Source organism: Poecilia reticulata, linkage group LG14 (assembly GCF_000633615.1).
Source record: "Poecilia reticulata strain Guanapo linkage group LG14, Guppy_female_1.0+MT, whole genome shotgun sequence".
NCBI classification, from domain to species: Eukaryota; Metazoa; Chordata; class Actinopteri; order Cyprinodontiformes; family Poeciliidae; genus Poecilia; species Poecilia reticulata.
This window is the reverse complement of record NC_024344.1, coordinates 10,581,205-10,601,676: the sequence shown is the minus strand read 5'-3', so window position 1 is coordinate 10,601,676 and position 20,472 is coordinate 10,581,205. Positions and strand designations below refer to the sequence as shown.

General features: G+C 39.5%; 1 protein-coding gene across 2 annotated transcripts in view; it reads left to right on the top strand.

Moving 5' to 3' along the window:
* The window catches only part of c2cd2l (c2cd2 like), a 20,989-nt gene extending 2,255 nt beyond the window's left edge, over positions 1 to 18,734 (top strand). The window contains exons 3-15 of one of the 2 annotated variants that reach the window (XM_008427695.2): positions 10,719 to 10,814; positions 11,245 to 11,364; positions 11,561 to 11,671; positions 12,212 to 12,325; positions 12,480 to 12,579; positions 12,701 to 12,833; positions 13,042 to 13,106; positions 14,083 to 14,204; positions 14,406 to 14,577; positions 14,655 to 14,756; positions 15,054 to 15,148; positions 16,346 to 16,559; positions 17,516 to 18,734. In XM_008427695.2, coding sequence (XP_008425917.1) covers positions 10,719 to 10,814; positions 11,245 to 11,364; positions 11,561 to 11,671; positions 12,212 to 12,325; positions 12,480 to 12,579; positions 12,701 to 12,833; positions 13,042 to 13,106; positions 14,083 to 14,204; positions 14,406 to 14,577; positions 14,655 to 14,756; positions 15,054 to 15,148; positions 16,346 to 16,559; positions 17,516 to 17,769 — 1,698 coding nt within the window. In that variant the 3' untranslated portion in view covers positions 17,770 to 18,734. Of the gene's footprint in view, positions 1 to 10,718; positions 10,815 to 11,244; positions 11,365 to 11,560; positions 11,672 to 12,211; positions 12,326 to 12,479; positions 12,580 to 12,700; positions 12,834 to 13,041; positions 13,107 to 14,082; positions 14,205 to 14,405; positions 14,578 to 14,654; positions 14,757 to 15,014; positions 15,149 to 16,345; positions 16,560 to 17,515 lie in introns of both variants that reach the window. The other variant, XM_008427694.2, reaches the window with a different exon arrangement.
* Positions 18,735 to 20,472: the final 1,738 nt, after the last annotated feature.

Below are 20,472 nucleotides of genomic sequence, written 5' to 3'. Positions count from 1 at the left end.
ACGAGTAACTCAGCCAGCCTCCACTGAACCTTGGCTGCACTTTGGACACTTTAACGACTGTTTTATCCTTCCAGATGCTAGCCGCACTTTACCGAACCTTCATTCATAAGACGGCCATGCAGTCATAAAATAAACCACCACGYGGCCAACATGTGGTCACTGATAGCACAATCGCCTTTTAGCAAGGCAGTTATAGGGATTGTGCTCAGATTGAGCTGTTTTCACCTTTAACCTTTAGAAATGGTTAAAAAGAGGGAGACTTTTTTTATTTYTTTGGACTTGGCAGATGGGGTGAGGTAGAGACAAGCTGCCTGGGTCTTGTTTGTCTTTGCGAGAGCCAAAGTGTGCTCAGCTCAGTCATAGCAATAAAATATCTGCTGCGCACTGAGCAATCTGTCTCTAAATGTGTCTGGGTTGTATGCAAATCAGCGGATGGTTGTCGAACCCTTAAGCACCACAAATTTCACCCGTACTTTAGAGAGTAGATCAGAGGATGTGCACTTGGACCCTTTCTAGCCGAGATAATCCTTGCTTCCAGGTATAAAGGTCACGTSATGTACAGTTAAAACCAGATATTGCAAAGCAATTTTTTCTGTTGGGCAATAAATCAGACTAAACATTTCTTGTTTTAGATCAGTAGGATTACTTGAAAGTATTTCTAGTTCTTCTGCTGGAACTTTGGCCCGTTCCTCCTGACAGAATTGTGTAACATCTGTGTAGGCCGCCTTCCTCCTGCACACCTTTTTAGCTGCTCTTGCAAATTTTCTTTGAGACTGAGATCAAGGCTTTGTGATGACTTCTCCAAATCATTGACTTCTTTGTTGCTCTTAAGCTACTTTGTAACCAACTTAGTGGTATAATTAGGCTCAATGTCCATTTGGAAGTCCCAATTTAGGCAATTTTTAACTTCTTGGCTGATGTTGTGATGTCCTGCTTTGGTAGATCCACATAAAGTTCTTTCCTTTTAATGTTTTCCATTTTGCGAAGCGCATCAGTTCCTCACCTGACATGATSCTGCCACCACTGTATTGCTGTTCTTAAGCTTTCAAGCATCCTCCTTTTCAGACCGCAGGACAAGTATCCAAAAACACTCGTACCTGACTTTTGACTTTTTTGGTTGCTTTTGAAGTGATGACTTCTTTCTTGCTGAGTGGCCTTGTAGCCCAGATAATATAGCGTGACTTAGTCACCAGAAACCGGACGGGAAAAACCTGCTTTAGGATTTCGTCTGGTGGCAAGAAGCAGCCTTATCGCATTCTTTGCCTCTCGTAAACATCCAGCGTCCGCCACTTGGCTGACAGGTTCCTGCAGCKGAGGTGAAAGCAGACACGAGAGCGGCGCTCTGCACCAGGGTCCCKCAAGAGTCACATTCGGCTCTGACTCGCGCTTCACGGCTCTGTTTCTGCGCGAGACAAAACGTGAGCCACCCTGCAGGAACAAAGTCATGATGTGGCTTCAGTTCGTCACAGATCARCGTCTAAATCCTTCACAGCGCATACGATTGATGCTGTCAGGAGGGAAATAMAAATAAGCATACTGAAAGTTATGTTTTGATAGAATTTGAATCTATAATAGAAAACAAACCCTAAAACATTATAGATGTGTAAGTGCTACAAATTGCTGYACTCGTTGGGACATTAAACTGGTTTAACACCAGAGATTTACTGATGTCAACTCCTGTGCTATTTCTTAGAAATTCCTTYGGGGAGTTTTTGGCTTTTCTCTCATCATAAAGTGAAAATACAATTGTCTAAGAAACCTAATCAGATGTGTGAGAGCAGGGTGTGGTGTAAATAACAAAGCTGAGTGTTTGTCTTACTGAAAATGAAAGTCAGRAAAGTTCAGWGAGTAAAATACTGATTAAACAGTGGGCACCCTTTTCAGTTTTTCTTTTAAATGCACAACTCAAGGAGTGTCTTGATTGTGGAAACAAAATCAGAATCACAAKTTCTTTTTTTTCCATTCTGAAATCACACACTGTTACTCATAGAGCTGGAAAAGTACAATGCATGAACTTCACTCGAAGAACAAAAAAAGAAATATTCATTATGTTAATCACTCTGTTTTTGTAGTTTATTAAAATGTAATTTGAGACCAGGCTTTCGGTCCAGAGAAGGGGAGAGTGGAGGAGTTCAAATATCTCAGGGTCGTGTCCACGAAAGTTTTATGCATGTTTTGTTTGCAACAACTCTTTATAGAGCCTCCACTCATCTCCTGCGCCAGTTTCATTTATGAAAGGCCAGGTGTGTGTGTGTGTGTGTGTGTGTGTGTGTGTGTGAGTGTGTGTGTTTAAAACATCGCTAACAATTTGTGATTTATGAGGCAACTCGGAAAGGAGGTCGTCTTTATCAAGTTATGTTAAAACCGTTTTGCGAGAAACGCTGTTGTTAGAAGAAAAACGATGATGGTGAAGCCATTACTGACCGCATGTTTATGTACACTTTTTCCAATTAATCTTAATTTTTTTTCTATTCAACCATATTGATCCATTGGACTTATGAAAAATGAATGAACGCAACAATCCACGGCCGGCAGCTACAGCATTTTTTGAGCAATAGGGAACAAAATASARTATTATTATTTTTTGTTGTTTGCGTAATGACTCTCGGAAATTGTTATACATTTACTTAAGCTTATAATACTGTAATAAACAACCCATCCCTGCAGTAGATGAAAAGAGGCAGACAATGAATCTGATGGACAAGATAGAGAAAAAAAATGTTATTTATTGTTTTTAAGTTTTTACCGCAAGACAAACATGTCAGAAACTGTGTAGCGTGACTAGGCTGACAAAATAACCTGACAGCGCATCACTGATTTCTGACAAAACARAACTATTTATGACGCATAGATGTCAGCAACACAATAGGCTTCGACACGCCATCTCATCTGAGCCTGTTAAAAAGAGGACACAGACATTATTATCTACGATATATGAAAATGGAGAATAAATTATTGTTTTTGACCCAGCGAGACAAATGTCACAGATATATTTTAATTGCATTGATCTTAAGGTCAAAATAATTTAGTTCTCAGACTGCACATAAAACACAAGCTGCTGTATTTCCCTGAGTGAGTGCAGCTGCTCGTTGTAGAAAAAGATGGGCCTCYTGATTATTTATACAGAAATGAAATCCTTTTTCTTTTGCAAATAGWCTGAATAATGTACTAAAAGATCAAGCTTGATTTGGGTTTATTCATTAATATTTTCCCSACGTCAACGAGGAATCCTCATTCTGTCTCTGTAATGTTGACTCAGAATTGTGCTTCTCATAGCAAAACCTTCCTCAGGGAAGATCCGACCTTGACACCCAGAGGCCGCAACAATGGGATGAGAGTAATAAAGGCTTCAGAGGGCCTGAGACTCACTTTCAGCACAGCTTCCTGTGTKTCCTATCAATGCTGCATGGAAGGGTTTCAGACATTGTTGTTTTTCTCTAGTCTGTGGCACCTCTTCTTGAATGATAGTTTTGTCGTGTTGTTGACGCTTTCGGTCCTTATGGTCATAAACTCAGGGCTGGATGTTACTTGAGCAGGGATTGAAGTGGTGGTTCCTTGTGGGTGACGTAAAAAATACATTTACGTCACCCTGGCCTGGCAGATGAGCAGATGGTYGAGCGCATGGTRGACTGTGGACAAACTGGGCGTCTGYCCACATTACTTTACCAAACAGCGCTGTAAAGTGACTGACTACCTGTTAGTGCAGTTGAGTTAYACATACTCCTTTGATATTCCTAAAGTCACAAGATTTTAATTCTTTGTCTTCAGATTTATCACCTAGCACGAGTAAAGATTAGAGAACAGATTCCCAAAGCTTTAGTTGAAAAAAGAAAGGATGGATTAATCTGTGGATATTCTGTCATTTCCTTCACAGTCTGTGAGGCTACCTATACTTTAAAAACAATTAATTGCAAGACCCACTATTTCCACCATCCCTAAAGTATTCCAGTGGCCATGTAAGTCAAGGTATTTTCTTCATTTCTTTGAGATGAAGGAAGTGGCAAGATTTTCAATGTTTTTCCAAAAGTGTTCACTCCCTGTTAAAATGCTATGTTTTTGTAGTGTTAAGATAAATAACCAAATAATACATTGTACAATCCCAATTCCACTGAAGTTGTGACATGCGTAAAGCATAAATAATACCAGTCTCCAATGACTTTCAAATCCTTTTCGACCTATTTTCAATTGAATACTCTACAAAGGCAAGAAATGTAATGTTCGAGCAGAAAACGTTATGGTGGTTTGCAAATATTCACTATTTTGGAAGCTGATGCCTCCAACATTTTCCAAAAAAGTGGGGACAGGGACAACAAAAGGCAGGACAAATTGAGGAATGTTTTAAAAATATATATATTTGTTGGGAACATTCTACAGGTGAACAGGTTGATTGAAAACAGGTGTCATTGRGTATGAACGGAAATCGTTCACTAGACACAGTCTAGATTCCTACCAAAGAGAATTGAATCTGTTCAATGTGGTCAAAACGTTCTTCATCAAAGTTTCAGCTTCAGRGTGTTCACACTTGTGCAACTGAGCTATTGCACATCAATAAGATATTTTCTCTTTGTTTGGGTTTACAGAGCTAATATCACACTTAATGTGAAAATGCTTTGAAGTTATTTACCATGGTCTCATTTTTTGCATCCTACCTGACATTTTAATAGGAGTGGTTATACTTTTGAGAGCTACTGTACAAATCCGCCCGGTATAATTTTACTGAGCTAAACATCACTCCTGCCCTCCTGTTATTCTCCTACACCTTCAGGACATCAGAATGTCTGGTGTTTGACTCAGTTCTTTGTCCATCTGCATGCTGAAGTATTTCCTGTGCAAGCTGTTGTTATATTCATGACTTCGGAGATGCGACAATTTGACTGGGTTACTTTGCACAGACGGCTTGACAGACTGGCCACCCTCGATACGCAGAATATAAAGCAGCTGACACAAGATGTGGAGCAGTCATCACGGGGTGATGGAGGAGCACATAACGGGGTGCATCTGCTTGAAAGGAAGCTCCCTGTTCTCTCACAATCTGCAATTATAAGGAGCCTTGTGATTAGCTTCGTGATGCAGTTAATTTCAATGGCTGCCAGTTGCTGGAAGATTAATGCCCTGTGATTATGCTCAAACACTGTAGATTCCTTCCTAACGACGGGGGATATTAGGCACTCAAAGCTCATTTAATATGAAAGTGCAGGAAACAACCCGTTTTATCCTTCAGTCACAGCTGTGGGCGAGATTAATCTTCAGCAGCCGGATTTACTTTAATAGCCAACTTTTACTAAAATTGTCAGTTCCCTGAGGTTGATTGAACAAAACTGGTTTGACTACAAAAAGATAACGTATGGTTTTAATTTGACTTGAACCTTTTGTGTGACACGTCAAAGCACCGTCGTAATCGTGATGCCAACATGTGGAAAAGGACAGTGTGGATGTAATGCGTACAAGGCTAATGTTACTCAAGTATCATACATTCACCCATACCATGTTTGTACTGTGATTTAGTGACGGTATCGATAAACCCTCATTCAGTGCTGATGGACATTGTGATGGTGGGAACAAAATAGAACAATGATAAAAATGTGGGCAAATAACAGCTGATTGTCATCGCAGTTTAAAAAAAACAAAACATTTGTATCATTTGATAAATTTGTCTGCCTTGATGTTATGTTTATTCAATTTCTTGTCATTTTCAATCCATTACAGTTCAATTTACCAATTGTTACAAGAAGTTGCATTGAAGAGTAATGACTTAATTTGAAGAATGAATTACTCAAAGTATAGGTCATACCACCATGCCGTGGCAGCCACTTGAAGCATTTGACTGACCTGTTTGCAGGTTATATGACCCCAGGGAGGAGACTGACTGTGGAAAGAGCTGTTTTTAGTCATAAATATCTGAATAACTTACAAGAGGAATCATATAGAGCAGGACATGGATGGGATGGGAAATGACAAAGGAACTAGATAGTCAGCTGAGGTGGAACGGCTAATGGCAGAATGACAGAGAAACTGAGGGAAAGAGACTAGTTACGAGAAAGGAGCTGAAATAAAACTTAAAAAGCGCTACAAACCAAAAGGCAGGAAATAAATGATACTACTACAAACAAAGGAATTTACTGATGGGGAAAAATCAAAATGGCAAAAATAAACAACTGATAGTAGCAAGTCCTCTTCTAACAATAATATACCCAGAAGTAATTATAATTGTAAAGGAACACAAAACAAAACCAAAACACAACATCAACATGCCTAATTTGATTGAATCTTCATCGGTACAGACAGAGCGTCAGCATTGCATATCATGAGATTAAACCATGTGACAGTTGGTTCATTGACATTATGGTGTCACAGTAGTTTTGTTTTTAGCAGTAGCACAGATGTGTGCTATATAAACCGTGTCTCTAGGCTGTTGGGCTCAGGCCACATCATATTTTTACATATCCAAATAATCTGTGGCAGACTGTCCTAGTTAAAGATCCTAYGAGGTATGTCACAGGATCACATGAAAATAAAAAGCATGCTGGTGCATTCATTGCATCTTTGTACAACATAGAAGTGCAAGATAAATAGATATTTGTGCAATATTAACTGCCACTGAGTCATCACTTGTCTGTGTAGTCAACGCTCATTAAAACTTGACTGGTCAGTAGATTAAATGAATCCCTGAGTATTTTAATATCAATCAGTCTAACCTGTTTGTACGCTCATGTTTATAATGCACAGACAGACAGACATGATAACTTCTCACATTTTGTTGCTGTAGATTTAGACAGAGTAATTTTAATTAATTTAAAAATTAAGAGCCCACTGCTCTGAACCCCATTGAAAACCTCATGGTTATTCCACCAAATATTAATTTTTGAACTGAGTTAAAACATTAGTATTGTTGTTTCTAAATGAAGTTGCTCTGTAGTTTTCCAATTATACTTTGGATTATAACTGAAAACCAAATGGTATCCTGGGCTTGTCAATTAATAAAAGTTTCAAGAAATTTGATGCATCTAATCTGGAGAATCCAGAACTCGGTACTAAAACTTTCGTAGAGCCATCAGAGTGAGGCTTATCAACATTTATGCTTGAGGAAGTAAGTGTACAAAAATATCAAACACTCAAAGTCAAAACTCATGAGTCAGATTTAAGTTCAACCATCAGAATGAGACAAGCTTATCAATATTTATGCTAGAGGAAGTTGGTGTGCAAAAATATTTAAAGTCAGCTGTTCAACTAAAGCTCTTGTTTACCAAGGTAAACATTTTTGTTTCAATATGTTGCAGTTTGCATTACAACTACAGTGCATCATGGAAGCCATGTTCCTTAAATATGTATTTTTATTTTACTGTGTCTTTGTGCAAATGTCCAGATTAGTGTCATTGAACCAGTGGGGTTGTTTTTTATTCGTCATGTGCGGTTATAAACCTTATCAATTTAAACGTGATCAGAATGTCCCCAGTAGGAGCGGCATGTGTGTCTGCACTCCTATGCAAACAGTTTTTACTTGTTATAGTCTTGGCCTCGGATTTGCAAAGTAAACAGAAAGCACACAAAAGGAATCATCCAAAAGGGTCATCAGAAGCCAGAGGGCCGGGGTATTTCTGGCTGACCCACATGCTTTACAGAACCAGCTGGACCCAGAGGGAGTGATGCTGACAAACCTGAAATGACACCATGGATGTCCTTAGGAGGCTATCTACACACTTGTCCTTCTCATGGACCGGCAAAAATTCGATTCTGTGATTAAGCAGAAACGTTTTGTATAGTACTTCTCACAAAACACAAAAATTGTAAATAAGTAAGTATTATATGTTCTATAAATCACAAAGCTAAAAAATAAAGGTTTCGCTTCTTGCTACTCAAAAATACACTGTCAAAAATTAAGAGCCCACTGCTCTGAACCCCATTGAAAACCTCATGGTTATTCCACCAAATATTGATTTCTGAACTGAGTGAAAACATTAGTATTGTTGTTTCTAAATGAATATGAACTTTGCATCTTTGCATTATTTGAGGTCTGAAAGCGCTGCACCTTTTTGATTATTGTGACAATTTTTCATTTTCTGCAAATAAATACCAAATTTTTTATTTGAATTTCAGACATGTTGTCAGTAGTTCATAGAAAAAAGAAAAATGTTAATTTTTCTCAAACACATACCTATAAAGAGTAAAATCAGAAAAACTGGTCATTTTAAGTGCCCTCTTAATTTTTTCCTGAGCTGTGTAAATGAGCATATATACATCGTATAAGATGCATAAATTATAAATATTTTCAATACAGAAATTCTTAATAGAAATTTTCAAGATTCCATTCCTCAGTCTTTCAGTGCGAGTGTTTCTCACTTTTATTCTGTCGTTAGAATAAAATGAGAAAATTAGTTTAAAATTCAAAATCACCTTCAAAAACAGACTGACAGAAGATGTGCCAGAGCGATACCGTCTGCTACGTTGCTGCTACGTCGCTGCTACGTTGCCGCTTGTCAAAACAGTGACACATCACTGTTGTGTCTCCAGTTGTAGGGGAAACATTTTACTACAACATCCTCTGGACTGGTGTAGTCAGAGTACTAGTCAGAGTAGTCAGAGTTATCAGCCCTTCTGAAAGTTTATATGTCATTGAACCAGTGGTACACATATCACTCTGGCACGTCTATTAATAAACATGACTCGAATGCATAAAATGGAGGCAAACACAGTGTTATCCGCTTCTACCGCTAAGAGTTAGCATTGCAAGAATGAGCAAATCCCACTGTAACCACACCTAGTGAATATTATCATTAGCAGTAAGTGAACAACTAAGTTTTTCAAATATTTTATAGAGACACTGCTGGAGCTGCATGGATTCTATGTTCTCATTGATAATGTTCAAAAATACTTTGTTGATCCAAAAGAGAAATGGTATCCATGTCCATATCCTAGTTTTTTTTTTTTTAGAAGTAACGTGTATGAATACTTCCTGACTCCTTTTTACAGATTGTGGATGATTGTTTTTCTGAATGAGCCTTGTAAAGCACTGGCAACCTCTCCAGGGTAGTCTTCCTGTTGGCYTAATGAGAGCAGATATAAAAAGAAGTGGGTATGTAGACAGTAGACAGATACATTGATGGGTTAATGAAGCTGGAGGAGTAAAAAGTTCAGCCCAGATAATTAGCAGACAATGAGATGAGCTCTGATAGGACACACAGAGAATGCAATTCTGGTGACCCAACGTTCCCTCGGGCCGTATTGTAATGTGATCCATGTTGGCAGCGTGGCTATTGTGTTTCCTGAAGACATTTACGAGAATAGAAACTTGCCCCTGCTTTTTTATCAATTGGTTACTGTGTTTGACGCTCCAAAGAGCCACAAATCTGAGCTGGAAATGCTGATTCTGATTTGTGTTGTATTTCTGCTGTGTTTGTTTTTCTGATGATTCAGTGGCTCAGGCTGCATGAGCCACTGTCTTTTCCTGCATCTCTGCTGACGATGCTTTCACCTGTCATTTCTCTTTTGTTCCGATCGTATTTTTACGATTCACCAATCTCTTATTCGACAGCAGCCACATAAACCTAACAATCTGTAGTCCATCACATATTTTCTGCAGTTTTGGATGTTCAAAATGATTGGACATCTGTGCAGGTTTTCTAGCCAGCCAACTGAAGTAAACACAGCCAGTTGTACAGACCAGTCATGTGACTGCAGTGCTAGTCTACGTGAACCTATGTAAGCTTGCAGTGTTACATTTGGCCTCCTGCCTGTCCGCCTGCAACACTGACACACACACACACACGCACACACACACACACACACACACATTGTAAACTTCATTATATCCCCCTCAGCTCTTCTGCCCCGCCTCTACTGTTGTGTTTGACATAGATTGGACTCGGACCCAGCGGAACATATGCTCTGACAATAGGAGATTTGTTTTACCGCACTTGTATCATCTGTGCCGGTTAAAACCGTCCAATCGAACCAATGTTTTGGTCCATATGCACAGAACCGGACCGCTGGTGTTTCCATGATTTCCTTGGACTTCTTCTCAGTAATGAGACACCAGTTTGTGTTGCACGGGCTATCCTCCGAGCCAGACTCTCAGGCAGGAAATGTAGCTTTGCTGTTTGCATGACTAAGCACTGACTGATGCAGTTTTTGTAATGGATGTTGCCGGAATAACTGACTCGCAGGATTGGCTTAGCAGATCCAATCAGTAGACGTTTATTAGGGGCCAGTCTGTATAGATTTCTATCAATTTCTGCTTACTACCAGAAAAATATGTTTTATTCATAGTTTTTTCTTTTTTCTTTTTAATTACAAGTATGCATAGATCCAGATTACCATTAGTCCACTTACCCAGAAAGCAACCTTTGCTTTTATTCAGCTAAGCGCAGGCATTCAAATGCAGAACACGGGTTTCTCCAATATCTTAAAAATTATTATCTTAGTAGCATTTTGCAAAGGAACACTTTTGAGAAAATTTAACTTTGGAAAGCACTAAAAATGACTTTCACTCTCTCTTGGATCAGAAAGAAGCATTGATTGCACGGTTTCTGCTTTAGACACCACAACTGGAACCAAATATGCTTTAAATGTCTGACCTGATAAACGAGAAACACGAGAAATGTATTTTACTGTTGGTGAAAGGCAAAGTACAGCAGAATCTTTCCTGCCATACGCCATGTGTGTGTGTCCTATTTTTCCTGTTGTGTACTTATTACAATTTTCTCCTTCTCTTCCTCCACCAGAGTTCCCTCCAGATAACTTTTGACAGCAGCCTCCAGCTAACCGCTGGCTCTGCAATAGATAGCGTGACCTGCACTGACCAGTCAGCGAACAAAATGGTAAGAAATATATTTAGTCTTAATACTGCCTTCTTCTTTTCTGTATTAGTAACAAAAACCGAAATGTATTTTATTTGCATTTTATGTAGGTGGTACATCTCTACCACATGAAATCCCAGTTGAACACATTAAAGTTGAACTGGGTAATTCATCATACATCCAGATAATAAAGACCAACTCTTAAACATTTTACGGGACAAATATGTCTCCAAATGACTTATTTTTTTGTTGTTATCACCTCAGTTCTTGTGTGAATGCGTTTGACAGTGATAAAATTGATTTATCTGTGTGACAACGTGGCGGAGTCTCTCTTTCTGACAGTGAAACCTGTCTTATCTCCTCTGTCCCGTCATGTCTGACACCGCGCTTTGCAGAGACAAACCCAAGATAGGTTTTCTGTGACGCGTCTCGTCCTGTCTTCCTTCTGTAGGTGTTACGCTGTAAATGCTGGGTAGACACGCTGACGTTTCCTGTGACTGTGACCCAGCAGTCACCCGCTGCTGTTTCCATGGATACGTATCAGATCACTACTGCACCGATGATGGCTAAGGTACGAAAGCACAAGGCCAGAGCCGTTTAAGCTAAAAAAAAAAAAAGGCATAAAATTATTGAAATGTTCTAGTCAAAATTGATACTACAGACACATGGGTTGGAATGCACAGACTTTGTTATTGTTATTATTCTTGCTTTTATCTTGCTTTTTGTCCCTCCGTCGGATGGGTTACCTGACTGTCTGTCTCCGACAGGTGGACGTGTCCCTGGAGGAAGTGGAGGACGAGGGCTTGCTGATATCTTGGACTTTTTCCAAGCAGTCGTCATTTTCTCTCACCGTGTCCCTGTGCAAACTGCAGAGACAGGTAAGAACATTCGATAACCGACACCAGGCTTATCTGATATACCCTGCAGCCAGCGAAGGTCTCATTTCTAACACAGCTCCGTCTCTTCCAATCAGAAGCGTGCATGCATTCAAATAAAAAAATAAAAAAAATCAAACGCACGCCATGCAAATGTTTTTCTTGTTTTTTGTGCTCCCAGATTCTTTTAATAAATCTGGAGCAACCTATTAGGAATTTGCATGTGAGTCACTTTTTAGCCCATTTAACTCATCGTGAGTCACGGAGGAAATGTCGCTCTGGAAGGTTGCAGCATGAGCATGCTTGCCCCCGCTCATTTGCGGCAACCAAATATTTATCATCGCTAATTAATTTCACAAATGACGACGGTCAGAATTAGAAAACAGGGATGTAGGACAAACCGCGAATGGAGAAGAATTTAGAATATGATTTGAAATAATAGGAAACGAACATTAAAGCAGGGATTTTAACTGGTTCTGTTTAACTCCACGATGCTGAGCGCCGTTAGAGGAGGACTGGATGTCGCTGTTTCTACTTTCTCAGGGCTCGGAGGCCGCAGCAGACCTGGACATGATCAAAGGAATGGTTGAAGACACGCTGTTCAGCGCCCACCCGGCCATGGTCCTCAACCTCAAGGCCTCCATGTCTCCTAGCGTGGTGAGAGAAGCGCTCTGCTTGTCACTCAGAGGACAAATTAATTATCATCTATTTTTTGACGCGAACGAATGCCAGGGGCTGAATTCTGCTGATAGATTATGGGTTTAAGTAGATTAAAACTCCGTTCTGCACTGTCATCCCTGTGCACCCCCAGTCCCCAATGGACCGTCTCTCAGTGGGAGCCAGCTCCACATCCCATGGGTTCTTAGTGAGGCGGCTCCTTCTCCAGCAGCTCAGGGTGACCTTAAGTAAAGGTCAGATATTCTCTCCCTGCATCAGATTGTTTCCTCTTAGCTTTTTTTTATTTTTTATTATTATTATTATTCTGCTGAGAGTCGAGCTCTCACGTCCTCGCCGTGTTGTCTGAACACACAGGCCTGTGGTCCAGATCAGGGGAGCTGTGCTGCGTCCTGAGTCTGGACCAGCCGTCGGCAGAGAGGAGGACCTGCTTCCTGCCTGTGCCGAGAAACCCCGACGCTGCCCTGGAGTGGAGCGAAGAAATGACTCTGTAAGCTTCCACGTGTGCTTCATGGTTCTGCAAGATAAACTTTTTATTTTATGTAAAATAAGACATAAGAGTCACAAGCTGACAGCAAATTAAATCAGTGTAAAAGACTCACAAAGTAAAGTGTTTGACAGTGTTTTACATTTTGACTCTTCCACATGTGTTCTCCTTCGGGTTCTGAGAAGTTCTTTTTTTTGTGTGTGCATTTAAGGGAGCTTGGCCCGGAAACCAAAGAGCTCAGGTTCAGGCTTTTGGAGCGGAGCAGCACAAGAGAGCGTAAGGAAAAGCTCAGTAGCAATTTGTTGCTGGCAGCAGTCCACAAACCTGATCAGTAATGTCGTTTAGACTGTTAAAGCAAAATCATTCGTGTCTGAAACTGCACAGCTGGCAGACTCGCTGAAATAGATTAGTTCTAGGAAATGCTCACTATTTAGTACCTTGGAAAAGTTTTTGTACCTCTTGAACTTTTTCAGCGTTTTTGCCTTGTTACAATTAAAAATGCCAGTTTATTTTACTGGGAAATATTTGATAGACCAACACAACGTAGAACGACATAAATCGTTTTAACAATTTTTACAAATTAAAATTGGAAAGGGGAGACTTGCTTTTGTATTCAACCTCCTTTACTCTGCTACTCCAGAATAAAATGTTGTGCTTTTGTAAGTTAATTATTAAATCCAGCTGTTCTGTGAAGGCCTCAGAGGTTTCTTAGAGAAAATTAATAAACAGACAGCACAATATAAACCAAGTAACTCTGAAGACGTGTTAGAATGTTCTCAGTTCAGTTTCAAAATGTAACTTTTGTCCAATATGCAGAACACTGTGTGTGATGGGAAGCTATCACTACCCGTTTCCCTGAATACATTATCCACATCCTGAAACACGGTGGTGGAAGTGTCAGCCTGTGGGATGCGTTTTTGATGTTTAGGGAAGCTCTTCATCTAATCTGAATGTGCGTGAGTTGTTTTGTAAAGAATGGGAAAAAAATCTTAAGAGTCCAAGATGATAAAAACGTGAAGCTTCAATTTAAAATAGAAAAAACATAAAAATGAAACACTTCCACTTTACAACCATGTGACATTTGTGATGGTTTATTACAGAAAGTTCTAACAAATTGCTCTATTTGAGGGAGACAAAACTTTGAAAAGTCTCTCAGCTACAGAAAAGGATCACATTCTGTACGTGTTGTAAAAATTAAAAAAGTGTATCGGAGGGACTCGTAGTGATGTTTCTCTGTGCTCAACCCTCACAGAGTTTCTTCCTGGTCACGCCACCATCGCCATAAACCTGCAGTCTAAAACCCCAACTGGGCAACACGTTCTGTGTCTCAGCTCCGGTCCTGGCTCAGCACCAGACGCCACCATCAGCACAGAGGTGAGAACAAGATGCCTTTACAGTTTTTATGAAAGTTTTATAAAGTTACTTTCATCCATTAGAAGCTTTTTTTTTTCTGTCACAAATTCAACTTAAACATTTTCCCATTAATGGAGTGTTTTTTTTTTTTTTTTTAAGTTACTGTGCTTTATTTGTTTCTGTTGAATATTACATCTTTATCTAATGCTTGTATTTTTCTAGCTGCTGTACGTAGAAACCGTTGACCCTCGCAGTTCCCCGAACGCTTTCTCTATTCGCTCCTCGTTGACCCCTACGAAGAAGGTCGACGTGGATCGAACAGTCACGCCAGATGGCACCATAGTCACTACCGTCACCACCGTGCAGTCGCGAATGAAGCTCGATCGCAGCCCAGGTTTGTCTATAGGGCCCAGAACTTTATGGCGCCCAGCTGCTGTACATTAGTAACTGTACAGCCATTTTGCCTTTCAGGTGATTCCCCGCTGCGTTCACCATCCAAAGTCGAGGTGAGCGAAAAGAAGGCGGCCGTGTTGGTGGACGAAAGAGGCAGCAGCAGCAGCCCCAACCCGAGCAGTGAGTCGCACACTGAAAACCAGACATTGTTTTGCAAAACAGATGCAAAGTAGGATAAGCTGCAAGCAGGGATGTAACACGAGTGAAGAGGAATGCTCTTCTTTTACACGTTATGCACTCTGTCTGGACGCTTCTCTTCAAAAAACTCATGCAGCTCTTTTGTAGCACTCGCGTCCCAAATGTCATGCTTAGACACAAATGTCGTTTCCGGTTTATTAGTGCAGCGCTGACGTAGATGTGTGTGTTTGTGTTGCTCAGAGAGCAGTCGCCTGTCTAATGGCCTGGATCCTGTTGCAGAGACGGCCATTCGGCAGCTGACAGAGTCTGCATCCAAATCGGCCCGGAAGACGCCAACAAAGAGGAGCACACTGATCATCTCCGGCGTTTCAAAGGTCAGAGAGCGGACACAGYGTCCTAAGGAATGCGACTCAACCTCAGAATCGTTTTTTATGTCTTCTGCTTACTCTTAGTAAAGTGAAAATATTGATATTTCAAACTTTGGGCCTATTATTTAGRAAATATGACATTGAGCCTGACGATGTGTGCGATCTATATTTAGTCTTCAATTACGTCCCCTTCACTGTACCAGATAATAGTGGAATGAAAATCTGACCTGATTTTTGCATGGAAATCAGTAAAAAGTGTCGGTGTGTTTAAATGAAATATTCCACATATTGTTAGAGTGTAGACACAGATTTCTGATTATATATAGAAACATATACAGAAAAAGTGCAAAAATATTGATACGCGTTGTCAGTCTGGTCTGTTGTTCTACATTACTTGCTTCATACAAAGGGTCTGGACTCCTGTAAAGTGAGAAACGATTGCTTCCTGGCGACATTGTGGATTGTGTTGAAGTTTTCAATTTTACCCAATCGTTAACGTTTGGCTGTCTCGTTTGTAATGCGCCAGTGAAGCTTACTGGAAATTGCCTGCACTGTAAACAACAGTCCTCCATTGCGAAGAAATAAATACCGAGCCCAAAGAGGCGGCTGCTACTGTTGATTTAATATTTAGAAGTGTGGCCAACACAGACTGAACGACATTGTTTACTTCCTCCGCTACCGCTGCTAAAGCTACAGGCAAACTACAATTCTAAAACAGCGTAGAAAATTGACATCATCGTTCACATGTTTTCTGTCTGTTCACTGACTGACCCCGTTAAAATCCAACATGAGAAATTGAGCTCAATGGGAGAAATCACACACGGAGTGCTGAAGTGAAATGAGAATCGATCGGAACTGCGTAGGAAAGCAATGGATGGTACAATCACATCAGTTTATTTAATCATAATTATATTCACCTCTTCTGAAGAAGAGCATCCCCACAATATGATCTCCTGGGTGTAACATGGCCCAAAATTTCATATTTTTTGAGAGAATGACTAGTTATTGATTCTTCCACCTGATGTGTGATCCTCTGCAGCTCCTCCAAAGTTACCATAGGCTTTGATCTTGGTGTCCAGCTCTGTCTTAATGGGCTTAAAAATACATTTGGAATCGCTGTAATAGAAAAACCAACAGCTCTGTTCAGTGTCACTAACCTCTTTCTCTGATAATCGGTGATGAACATCTCCATGTTTCTATCAGGTTCCTCTCACCGAGGACAACTGTGCACTATCAACGGGCTACGCGGCCGCCATGGACGCGGCCATGCACGGCAACCACTTCAGGTCGGGGCACCACCAGGACCCGGATGAAACCACTCCCTCTGACGTGTCGGAGCGCCCCTCTGTGGACGATGTGGAGTCTGACACCGGGTCCGCCGGCGCCTTGGAGACACGCAGCTTGAAGGACCATAAAGGTAACGTCAGAGGAAGAGGTATTAAAATGTTCAATTTGCAATATGAGAGCTTACCTGTTCTTAATTGCTTTAAAATATGATTTATGTTATAGATTACATCTTTTTAAATTATCTTTTACAATTTTGTTTACAATGTAAGTACATATTGTATTCTTACATAACTCTAAAGTTGGGTTGTAACTAGTTACATTTACTCAATTACAGTATCTTGAGTAACTTTCTTGAAAAAATTTACTTTTAGGAGTAATCTTATTATGAAGTATCATTACTCTGTTTGAGTAAAATTTCTGGATTCTCTACCCGCTGTGAGTAACTTCACTGAATGAAAAACAAATATGTTTTAACCAAAAATTCACCAGACACAGACACAGTTTTTGTTAAAGTTTCATTAGTTTTATATTGAAAGAAACTGATTTGGAAAAACGTATATTTTGCCTAATTTTGATATTTTTTGTTATTTGTATGAATTATTGTCATTTTGGTCCTTAAAATACCAACATTTCCACGCAACTTTATATTTTGGTCCATCTCATTATGTCATTTTTAAATATTAAATGATTGATAAGCTGATCCGTTACTCGAGTCGACGTTTTCCCAAATACTTTTTTACTCTTACTTAAGTAATTTCTTGGATGGCTACTTTTTACTTTTACAATAGTAAAAATATGTTGAAGTATACTTCTACTCTTGCTTGAGTGTAATTTCTGAGTACTCTGCCCATCTGTACATAACTCTGACTTCATCTACCAATTGTAGTTGACAAATGACTGGTTGAGCAAACACTGCCCTCTAGAGGCTGTAGTGCAACATATGCAGAGTCCAGATTAAATTGCCTGTTCAGCAAACATAATTAGCGCTAATAAATTAAATCAACGAAGGGTTTATGTCAGGAATCAGCCGGTCATTATGTAGCTCTGCGGGTGAGTGATGTGTTTTCCTCTGTCCGCTCTCGGCAGTGGGCTTCCTCCAGAGCGGCTCCAAGCTGTTGTTCCGCAGGAGACACAGAGAAAAGGAGCCCTGTCTCAGCCAGTCCCACGAGGACATCTCCAACATGGGCAATAACTTTGCAGCCCCGGCCGCGGGCCCCACCCGCAAAAAGTCTGGCAGCTTCTCCCGGCGCATCATCAAGCGCTTCTCCTTCCGCTCGTCCGGCAAATCGAAAGGCAAGGCCGCTGCTACCAACGGAGGAGCGAGCTCTGTGGATAATTAATTATAATCATGAAAGGGATTATTAAAGGCTCTGTGATCAGCCCTTAACAAGCTGGCAATCCCAGTGGGTTACAACCTGCACTTCTTGAAGGAAGGATGTATCTGGAAGGAACACTCTGTGAAATGAATCTTGTTCTCCTTCAGTACAAAAAAAAAAAAAATTATGAGATTAATCTAAAATGGGATGGTGAACTCGGTTTTCTTTGGCGAGAAGTCTGCTGCTCAGTGAAAATAATCGCTGCAGTGAATTTTTTTTATTATTCCTATTTAAACACAAACTACTGTGTTTGATTAAGACGGGTGGTGGAAATACTCTAAAACTATATAATCATGTAAAAATGCCAGTGTGACGTTGCTGGATGCACTTTGGACTGAGGTTCTCTGCTTTTTTTTTTTTTTTTTAATTTTGAAGGTTGTAAAAATATAATTTATTATTATGTTATGCGTGTCTCTTAAATGCTATTTATTTAATTCTTGCCAAAACCAAGTCATTCTACTTGCATTACTCTGTAAATTAATGACAGGCGTGCTTTCTATGCAAATTTCTTTTTAAATACATTTAAGCAACATGCCAGAAATCTATCTCAGCTGAACTGTGCTGTGCATTTATATCTGCTTAAAAAAATCTTGTTTCATGTTTTAACTTATACCCTAAATCAAAAAAGATATGGCATTTATAATAATTTTGTGTTATGTAGTTGTTTTCTGTGGCATATCATATTAGATTTGAAGGTTCAGACAAACTTTTTATGCTGGCAATAATTTTATTCATTCTGAATTTAGTTTTAAGCGGTCAGGTACTCAAAGGGATTTCATTACTGTAAATACTTTCATTATTGTGCAACAACACTACTTGCTCTGTGTTAAATGGCTCTAAGTACAATAATAATCCACACTAGTTTATTATCACTCTGTGGCCAGTCAGAAGTTTTTACATTCTTATTGGCATTAAATATGTTTATTTGAGCAATTGAACCATTATTATTTAGGGTGGAATAATCACAATTAAAGCAGTTTTACTGAATGAAATAGTTTAAAAACTTTGGATTTGATGCTGTTTTTTGCTAATCCACAGATATCAAATCACAGATATCGAAAGTATCCATATATATAGTGACCTCCAGTCTTCCATAGCACTCTATTGAGTTAGTTGGATTCTTTCTGCAGACTTGCCTCTTAAACATGGCGGTCCATTAATCCATCAATTTTAGGACTCCATCAGAACTCACTTCATCTTTTCCACAACCAACTTCTGCATCTAAACCATCTACCAGCAGATTTCAGGTAGAAGCACCACCGGCGACTAAACAACCAGTTTTGTCTTTAATCATGAAACTTTTATCAAGCATGCAATTATCTTGTTCATATGGTTAGCATCTTATTTCAGTGGAGTTTGTAGTTGCCCACTTTGAGCAGATGCTTCTTTTTTTTCTGATTCATATTCTTGTAATTACATTACTGTTGCCAGTTTATGAAAAACCTGCACCTGTGCATGGACATTGTAAACTTTTATTTATTCATTTGAGGTAATAGTTTTGGTCAGATTGTTAAGTCTAGGGTAGTTTGGAGTTCCAACAAGACAATAGTCCCAAACGCTCATTAAAACTAGTTTGATAATGGACAATCCCAACTTTAACCATATAGAAAAGTATTTAGCTTGGATTAAAAGCCAAGAATGTGAAAAGAAACCGATCAATTTTTATGAAGAATGGTCACAAACTCAGCCAGAATTACACCAGAAGCTTTTTAATGGCTAAAAAATTGTATGGTGTCATTTAATCAAATATCAGTGAAGGTGTATTTATACACTGCTCAAAAAAATAAAGGGAACACTTAAACACCACAATATAACTCCAAGTAAATCAAACTTCTGTGAAATCAAACTGTCCACTTAGGAAGCAACACTGATTGACCCGACGAGGGTCCCCGTTGTCAATTGGTGTCGCTTCCTAAGTGGACAGTTTGATTTCACAGAAGTTTGATTTACTTGGAGTTATATTGTGTTGTTTAAGTGTTCCCTTTATTTTTTTGAGCAGTGTATATTTGAGACTGAATATCTAATATTGTCCCTGTGTGGATTAGATAAAATCCTGCACAAATTCAAGGTTGTTTTAAAATATTATTGAATCTGATTTTTGCATCATTCCACCCAGACAAAAAACAAACATCAAAATCACCGTTAAAAGATTCAGATAATTTTTTATTAATGATGAGTATTTACAAAACTGTCAGAGCGTTTGAAAAGCGTGCAAAGTGGCTCAGCTCAGGCAGAGTGAACATGGAATGTGATTTTGTGTGGAAGCAGATGAACTGCACTCAGGGCTGGAAATTCAATTATTAGTAACTGTACATTAGGAGGAAAACTGCTGCACCCATCAAACTGTACAGGATTTCAGCTGTTTTTCAGAKAACCTACAACGTGACTGCAATAATTTTGCGACATGAGAAAAAACAAATAATTCAATATCCACAATATTCAATATTGTTCTTCCTCATCCACCAGAAGAGACGTTAAAGGATCCCAAAGCTGGAGCCACCGCTCTCTGAGAAACTTGCTGTAAAAACATAAGTACAATTAAATTTAAATGTTTTACGACGCAAGAAAAGCCACTTCGTTCTCTCAAGGAAACTCTGCAAGACTGTAAATAAAAATGTGACGTTTATGTAAATCAGTGGCTTTAAATTTTAGGATACACATGAACTC